The following is a 9,645-nucleotide window of genomic DNA, read 5'->3' on the forward strand; positions in this document are numbered from 1 at the left end:
CATATTTAGTATAATTCATTTACATGTACAAAAAAAAAATTGATTAGTTAATTTGGAACTATTTGTTCTAATTGTGAAGTTTAAAGTTTTAGTTACACCGGGGGTTTTATAGTTTTATATAGGTAGAGGGAAGTATTTTGTACTAATTTTGGATTTGGTACTAAGTACTGACTATAAATATTAAATAAAAAATTACAATCCCTTAAGGTTTTCACTTACAAATTTATCACTATCTCTAGATCTCTCTATTTCTAGATTACTCACAAATATCATAACAATTCTTTATCAATTAAATATGAATTTTAAATGGATTATGAAATTCAAAATCAATTATAGTTCAAAATTGATGACTCAGAATTGATAAAATAAAAATAAAAAATAAAAAAAAGACTATGAATGACAATACCAATCTCAGAATTAATGAATCAATTATCGCCCAACATCTTCTCGTCTACCGTCTTAAAAAAAATGTGAGAGAAGAAACAAATTGAGATCGAAAAAAAGATTAGGTTAGAGGATTATTCTTAAAAAACAGAGTTTCGGTGTAAGAGTTACACTTAATTTTTTCATAAAAGTCATAAAAAAAATTGTGTGAAAGTACGGATGAAGTTCCATTGGTGGTGTTATTATACTCAGTAATAGTTGAAATCTATATTTGTATGTTCATTCGCAAACAATCTCTACTTCAATAATTTGACTATTTGAATGTAACATTTTTATTTTCTTTTTATTTTAAATCACAAAAAGATGAAAGGATAAATTGGGGATAGAGACAATTAACGATTCAAATTTAGACGAAGAGGCCCATCTAGTGTGATTTCAATTTCAATGAATTTTTTTTGTTGGTATCTCCGGTTTGAAGTGATCATACACCTTTTGGATTGTCTATTGATATGGATGATCGTCTTTTGATAATGTGATTTTTCTAAAAATATATTAAGAAGCTCGTGAATTTATAAATTAATCTAGTCATATCATTTGTTATATAAATTTAAATAAAATTATCTAGAGATATAAATGTAACGGAAAGTGTCAATTTTGTTTGGAAGAATATGTTCCCTTATAATTAACAAAAAAAAATAAAATAAAATAAAATTATCCACATCTTAGAAAATAAAATAAAAAATCAATGACATGCACATAAGTTAAATTATAAATTAAAATATTTTTATATTTTAGTTTCAATTATTTATTTTGTCATATTATGAAACTTGATCATTACATTGTATACCATAACTAATTTATTTATTTTACTAAAATCCTCAGCAATTTTTTAATTCCAGTAATCTTGACAAAGAAGGATATACATATTTTATGTTAAAAAACCAATTTGCACATCATTGTATTATCAGCTTAGACTTGTTTAAATTATCATTTGAGCATTTCAGTTAGTTAGGCATCTCTTCGACAATAAAAACAAATTATACAAGTCTTATGTCACACTCAATGACTCAACCATCTTATAGAAAAGTAAAAATAAACAAAATTGAAAGGATTCAATCCAGCCACAAATCTTCCACCCTCCCGTTACCTTGTTACGTCCTCTACTCTCGTTAAAAAAAATCCAACGGCGGCGTTTTCGAGGACTAACCTTTTTACTGTGGAGCTCTTTGGACTTGCGCCGCTTTCTCAATCAAAAATATCAACGGTCAAGATGAACGATTTCATTATTTATGTTATTTCAAAATATATTTTCTATATCAGAATCTGAGGCCTATGGAATCATAGGGCTCTTTGTCCTTACTTTTACTCCTGTATCGGGAATCACAAACTGGGAAAATATAGGGGAAAGTCAAGTTTAAGCGCATATGGCACGAAAAAGAAATCTGATTTCGGTAAGACTAGATATTAATCGTAGTTCAGATTCAAGTTGGTTCAGTGAAGACGACCGAAATACTTTAACTCAAGAAGAACGAGTCTAACCGCCAATATGACTTTTTTGTCCAAAGATCACATCTCCCAAGGGAGAGAGAATGCCCCAAAGACGGTCGACTAAAGAAGTCGGAGAAAAAATAGAAATAGATTGTCAACTATATACATTAGTATTATTAGTATTATGGGAATTGACAACATTGGCAGAATAGTTAAGGGGTAGGAAAAAAAATAGAACAATATAACAAATTAATGAATTACAAGTTCTTTTATTTAATAGAAAACTTATATTTTTTTTATTAAGAATCAGTCATACACATTAATGTCAAACCAACTTGCAAATTGAACAAGTTGAGTGTCTAAATTGCCAAAATAAAGTTTAAATTCCTAAAAGCATTTAATACATAAAACTAAAGAATTAATGTTCATTAAGCAAACTGTAACTGTTTTTAGAGAAAAAAAAATAAATTGCTAGAAACTCTCAAATATGCAATGTAACGTTGGCTTAAATGCCACTTTAAATTCACACTACATAATTCACACCTCATATTCCAACCAACTTTCTATCACATTTTGTTTTCTTAGCTATGGCCATGAATGTTTATGCAACACTTGTTATGGCATCATTGGCCTTGACAATTGCAATAGGCGTCGTGAAAGTGGAGGCAACAACAACCGACCTAATGTTTAACGCGGCTAGATGGGGTTTGACTAGTCTATCGAGAGTTGGGACAAATGATTTGATAAAAGAAATGATGCATGATAACGAGGAATCCATAATTGATATTGGATCAGCAACGCGTTCAGAACCTATTGAGATGAATATTGTAAGTGGGCGTATAAGGTACATAAGCTATAAGTTAATGGCAAAGGATAAAGTTCCATGCCCTTTTACAGGCCAATCCTACTATGGTTGCGATAGGAGGACTCGGAGTCACGTCAATCCTTACCATAGGCCTTGCATTCACGTCACCAATTGTGCTAGATACCCTAAATAATATTGTTTCTTAAGCCATCAAACACAATGTTACTAGTATTAGGAATACTATGATCATATAATATCATTCTCCTCTTGATAATAGTATCTTAAATAAACCCGGTTTAGTTAATTCCATGTACTCTGATCTCGTTCTTAAACAGATGTTAATCAATAATCAAACCGACATGAATGCAAGAGGTTTGTGATTTTTTTTTTTTTTTTTGCTAATTAGGAGTTTTTTTATTGAAAAAAAGAAGAAGAAAAGGTTCAGAGAAGATGCATAAAAATTGTAGGAATATCCTAAACATAATTAGATTGCAAATTGATTTTGGGTTAAATTTGCATTCTATTAGTTTCATACTTAAACAAGATCCAACTTGTAAAAATAAGTAGTTAAAGAATAAACATTTAATAAATCGGATTGACAATTGACAACAACTTCATTTTCTTTGGAGTTTACAATCTTTAATCAAAGAAGTAATAAAATGAGTATTAAGACTTTGATGATTTAGTTACATTGGAAATTAGTGTTGAAAATAATTTGTCACAAACCTAATTCATTTTATTGAAAAAGCTTATGGATTTTCTTTTAAATAAGCATCGAAAGCAACAAAATAAATAGCAAACAAAAATAAAAAAGCTGACAAAGGAAAACTATAATCGAAAATAGGAATGAGATCACAGTATTGTTTATGACCTTAATATAATTACTCTCAAGAGATTAGAATATAAATGTAAAAATGTAATATATTTATAAATTTATGTAGGAGAATACATAATATTTCATAACATAAGTTCATATTATTTATATATGACAAAATAATTTATTTTTTTAAATATTAATAATTTATCATTTAAATTTGGATCTAATTACATACTTATTAAATAATTATATTATATATACAAGACATTTAATAAATAATAATAAATAAATAAATATATATTATATATATAAGAGATTAAATAAATATATATAAATAAAAATTAAGGAATAAAGATAATATATATAATATTTAAGTAAAGCAGATAGGTTTAACATAACAATTGACAGAAGGGCATTAGAGACATTTTCTAAAAGTTTAGGATGATTTGTTTCAAAAAATAATTTAAAGGTTAAAAGTATGCAATCGAAGTAATTTGAGGGTCACTTAAGTAATTTCTCTAATATTAATTTTTCGAGGATCGGATTTGAGTTTTGCACACTCTCATCCCTGACCCGATCGGGTAATTATTTTCGCTCTCCATCCCAACCCTGACCCCGATAAAAAATACTCAAACCCGAACATTAGGTATCAGGTACCCATTGTCATCCCTACTTATTGTAGAGATAATTTTTGTTTAATTAAATATTCCAAAACCAAACAAGGCAGATACAATTTATGGTACTGCATTTTCTTATATATTTTAATTATTTATTCCCTTGAACAAGGCTCGGAAGTCAAAAAGTTACAACTTACAACCACCCAAAACATTAAAAAATAAGAACATGACGACTATAACTTGAAAATGACCCATATAGTGTTTGTTTGATTAAATTTATTCATTTCAATTTATTTGGTATGTTAGATACCATTCCACATTCACATTTCATTCGTTACAAATTTATTGAGTTAATAATTCTGATAATATCTGAGGGAAGAAAACAATTGTAATATATATATATATATATATATATATATATATATATATATATATATATATATATATATATATATTTGATTTACCTTATTTGTTTAAGTCACTCAATTACAATTGCATATGAATTAACATAACAACTTAACCCACAAGGTAAGTCTAATAATAAAAGATGTTAGGTAAGAAATTAAAATTTTTGAATTCAATTTGAACTAAAAATGCTCTAATTTAAAGAGAACTATGGTTTTTACCCACAAAAATAAACTCAGATAAAATCAATAATATATATATATATATATATATTGGCAATGATATTTCAAATATCACCCAATTGGGTATATATTTAAAAAATCTAGTACCAGTAACCTGATAGTGGAAGGTCATCCCCTCTTTTTAAAATAACCACATTGGCTTCCAAAACCAATCATGATCAATCTTCTTTTAATTTTTCAAAAAGTTGGTCCCATGTTTTTTATTTAATTGACCACCCAAATTTTATCCACTTTTTAATTTGTCTCATATAAGTATAAAAATGGTTTAATATATTTTAGAAACATATCCTTTGAAAATCACAAATCAATAATATTCTTTCTTATTTCTATTTTATTTTAATATGAAACAAGCATTAATAACCTTAACTCCAATTTAAAAACGTATAAATGAAAATTGAACTCGTAAATTTTGATCTCTTAAAAATCACGTTTGTCACTTCAACTCACATCTCAACGAGAATGATTTAGATTAACTTTATTTTCTCGTTTCAAAAGTTCGTTATTTACTCTCGAAGTTAAATAGTTCACCAAACAGCTATAATTGGGATTGGAACACTTATTGTAAGCCATAAATTCTAAACGCGAAAGAACATTAAAGTAGGTGTCATCTCAGACCTATGACAAATATGACACAATACTTCTTCTAAGCCTATCCTCGGTTAATATTCCACCCCACTACACAATCCATCCAAATAATGACATTTTGGATGGACGCGTTTTTGTTCCACAAAGTCTCACATTTCAATCTTGAAACTTCCTCTAACATGGTAATGTAACACTATCTCACATTGTTATACTCCATATCTCAGTAAGTCGATATTGAAGATTCACCTCCTCTATGAGAAGTAAGAGTTCAAGATACTCACTCCTGATTACCAACTTACAAATGATTCATGCCAAAGAATCATCCTTGTGTTAAACAAAGAATCATATACCCACAAAAGTGAACACAAAAAGGACAATGATAGCACCACAAAACTACACCAAACTCATCAAATAGAAAGAAATGAATGGATAGTCAAAATCATTAGAAGAGAAATGCTCATCCAGGCTAGAAAGGAACATGAATCACTTCATTTCATTGACTATTCAGTTTTGTTAATACAAATAGTAAGACTCAATAAAGAAATCATTAGATTGGTGTGGCTAAATCATGCATAATTAATTGTTTCCTTTTATAATCAAGGCAGTTGTAAATGTAGATGGCCTACAATTAATGTAACTTGCATAAACATAAGAAATTTGACCAAATTAATACTTAACTAATTCCATTATTGACCAGTATCTTCATTTGCCCTACTCTTTGAGGGGATATGAATGGATCTTATGATTTGGAGAACATTGTGTAAGACACCATTAAAGATCAGAACAAAAAATAGAAAACTAGATCAACACCATATCTTCAGATTAATATGTTCATATGCCTATGATTTGAAAAAATAAACACAGATTTTGAATGACCTTTATTTTTATTCTTTGTTAATCAGATTGATTGTCTAGTCAAGTTTTGCAAACAGAATCTAAAGAACAACAATTCATATAACTGGGAGATGAAAATGGTTTCATTTTCATCAGATCCCATCTAATAAACCAGACAAGAACCCAAAAAAAAGACAAGAAAAAAGAGGGTTCTGAATTGATAATTTGTGAAGATGGGTCAAATTGAGTCAATTACATACATGGGAAGTGATTTAAGCAAAGATTGATAATGGTGATACCTTTCGAATATCTCTCAAAGCCATCAAACACCCCTCTATTGATTCTTCTCTGTTTGTTTCTCAGGGCATGAAAACCCTGAATCAACGAGAAGTAGATCCAGAAACACGGGGAGAAGTGACCGGAAACAGAGGCAATAGTCGAGGTTCAGAATCTCTTGGAGTCATCGTCCTCGGAGATGGGTGCAGATAAAAACCCTTTTCCGCAATAGCTCTATCTTCCTCCGACGAACTACCCAACGAAGGAGAAGACTTATTAAACGGATCTTCAATTAGTGGCGTCACTGGGCTTAAAGCTAGCGAAGGGAAATCAAGCATACTGGGTGAAAGGATCTCCGGAAATGGAAGATGTTTCCGAGGTGAATATCCAGAGGAATTGTGACCCAGATTCGGAATTAGAGGACTGATCATCTTAAGACTGTTCCTTCTCTCGTAAAGCTTGAACCCTTGTTTCTTTTGGTCTTTTTTGATTGGGGGTATGTTGTAGTTTCTGAAAGGAGGCGGATCTGAGTTGTTGGGACGTCCGGCGGCTTGTTGTTTAGATGTGGTTTCTGAAGATCCGGTGAGTATTTGTACGACTTGTTTGAATGAGGAAGTATCGGCTTGAACGAAAGTTGTTGGGGTTAGAGGAGGGGTTTGAATTTGCATGATTAGTCCATTGTTATTGGGTGAATCAATGACCGATTGAGTCTCTTCTAGTCTTCTGGGGATCTCCATTGACGGAAAACGAAGCTGGGTTTCGTTCGTTTGTCCGTCCTTCCCCTACCTAGAGAGAGAGAGAGATGGGTCGTCTCTTTTTCTCTTTTTGGGTGGTTATGGCGGAGGAGTATAGGAGAGAAAAGAAAAAGAAAAGTAGTAGTGGCAGACTGGCAGTAGATGAGTGAAAAACAAGGCTATGTTTGAGGTTGCTTTTGTATTGTTGCACACTTGAACCACAAAAGACTTGATCTGTCTTTCTCTCTAGATATAGATAGATAGGGGTTGGTGGTGTGGGGGTCTTGTTTGGACTGAATTTAATTTTTTTTTTGTATTATGACATATTTACCATTTTCTTGTTTTTATAAATAATGTGAAAGAGGTTTAAATAAGTAAAATCGATCTAACCGTCTAAATCAATCGAATCGATCTAAACTAAACAACCAGACTCAATCAAAACATAATATTAGGTCAAGTATGGAAACCCGGACCCAACCCAACTCAATCCAACCCAATGGTTTGATTTGTCGGGTTTAATGGTGGTCAAACAGACAAGTCGACCGACCAATCATAATTGAAATTTTAAAAATAAATATATTTTGGATAAAGTTATAATTAATATATAATTTTTTTAATAATTAAGTTTTTAACTATTCGAAGGATAAAACTGATCGTGTCGATTAAACCGACCGAACATATTTTATAATCGACCAAATCAAAGCGACTAATAAACCGAAATCGACTGTTTCAGATTTTTTCAAACCGACTTCAACTATTTGACTGAACCGTCTATAACGCTATTACTAACTAATTTTTCTGGTTAATTATTAATTTTTGGAAAAAATGTAGCATATAAATTCATGTACATGATGTCTAACTTCAAGTCCTTTGTGACCGTGCCTAATGTGTGTTTTACAAGGAAGGGTAAAATAATATTTTTCTTTTAATCATTACACAATTTTGTGAGGGTGCAAAAGAGGTGATTCTGTCATACCCTACCTTGACTCTGATAAATATACTTAATACCTTAATTTTTACTCTCATATATGATAAATTATGTATTCATATACTCCCATTTAAAAGTTATAAATGAGAATATTAAATTCTTCAGTTATAATTCAAATAACTTTAACATCCAAACAAAGAAAATGTCATATCAAATGTTTTGGAGGGTAAAAATGGAAATGAAAGAAGAAAATAAAGAGCATTTATCTTAATCAATATCATCACTGTCTTCATCATAAAGTTGGGGGCAGAAGGAGTGCCACTTTCAATTTCTCTATACATTAGGCCATTGACTTCACAGCCCTTATTTGCTGTCCAATTACAATTATTATTATTATTATTATTATTTTTTATTATTATTATTATTATTATTTATTATTATTTTCTTTTTGAGAAACATGTTTGATTGGGCTTATTTAAATAACAGCAATTTTGATCCATTGTAATCACAATGGCTAACATGTTTAGGTCAATCTTAATGAAGTCTTATTTTATTGTCTCATGCTCTTCTATCAATCATTAATTTTTCAAGCAATTCAATTAATCCATGATAGGATATTTACACAAAATTAACCTTTCACTTTATTTTAAAATTGAATTTCAGATATTAAAATAATAATTATCAATCCTTTATTCAAATATTTGTCACAAATTACTAAAAATGAAAAAAAAAAATCTCATTAAATTTGTCATGTTAGATTTTTATGTGAGGTTCTACCATTGTCTAATGTATATATATTATAATATTTAATTTTTAATTTCTTTTTTTTTGTTATGTGACTATAAATGAGTATATATAATTTGTAAATCAACATAGTGTAAAATCACTTCACATGTCAATTAATATATATATATATATAATTATAAATATAAATTAATAATTTTAAGTAGTGTGATGGTTAAAGTTTTTATAGTCAAATTTAGTGAAATTATAAACATAATATAAAAAATAATATATATATATATATATATATTAATTAGATTGAGTATTATTGTTACTATAATATGTCCCTAACTTTTAAGATTTTTTTTTGTGTGTGAAGCTAGTTTATAAATGATATTTTTAAATATATTGTGTAATATTTATAATACTTTTTATTTTTTTGGTCATAATGTATTTTTTTTTATTGAAAGAATGCAACGTGCAAAGTATAAGATAAATTTTATAAAGTTAAATAAAATTAATTAAATAAAATATAAATTATATGATGATTTAGACTTTATCACTGTGAATGAAAATACATAACTAAAGACAAAAGCAGGCCAAAATACTACACACGATCTAGCTTGTTTTCATTGGGTTTCATTCTTAAAATTTTGTTCCAAATCTATATATAAATATATAATAAGATTTAAATACAAACCATCATCATATTCTCGCTTTGTAAAGGGCGATTCATTTTGTGATAACGACCAGTCGGAATTTTAATTTGCGTGTTCATCTATCCAAGAAATTTAAATCGGTTAAATT

The 9,645-nt window shown here is 29.0% G+C and overlaps 2 protein-coding genes across 2 annotated transcripts; one reads left to right on the plus strand and one right to left on the minus strand.

Annotated features, from left to right (window-relative positions):
- Positions 1–2,459: 2,459 nt before the first annotated feature.
- Positions 2,460–2,870, plus strand: LOC124939013 (protein RALF-like 4). The gene has a single exon (XM_047479531.1). The coding sequence runs from the start codon at positions 2,460–2,462 to the stop codon at positions 2,868–2,870; it is 411 nt and encodes a 136-aa protein (XP_047335487.1).
- Positions 2,871–6,363: 3,493 nt separating this feature from the next.
- On the minus strand, positions 6,364–7,427 carry LOC124940343 (VQ motif-containing protein 4-like). Its single transcript, XM_047480856.1, has one exon. It carries the CDS (start codon positions 7,188–7,190, stop codon positions 6,558–6,560), a length of 633 nt encoding a protein of 210 aa, XP_047336812.1. The 5' UTR covers positions 7,191–7,427; the 3' UTR covers positions 6,364–6,557.
- Positions 7,428–9,645: the final 2,218 nt, after the last annotated feature.

The sequence above is a fragment of the Impatiens glandulifera genome, chromosome 5 (assembly GCF_907164915.1).
Source record: "Impatiens glandulifera chromosome 5, dImpGla2.1, whole genome shotgun sequence".
Classification (NCBI taxonomy): Eukaryota; Viridiplantae; Streptophyta; class Magnoliopsida; order Ericales; family Balsaminaceae; genus Impatiens; species Impatiens glandulifera.

Bases quoted from the DNA above. Each gene is read 5' to 3' on its own strand.
- LOC124939013 (XM_047479531.1), top strand. From the start codon at position 2,460: ATGGCCATGAATGTTTATGCAACACTTGTTATGGCATCATTGGCCTTG.
- LOC124940343 (XM_047480856.1), bottom strand. From the start codon at position 7,190: ATGGAGATCCCCAGAAGACTAGAAGAGACTCAATCGGTCATTGATTCA.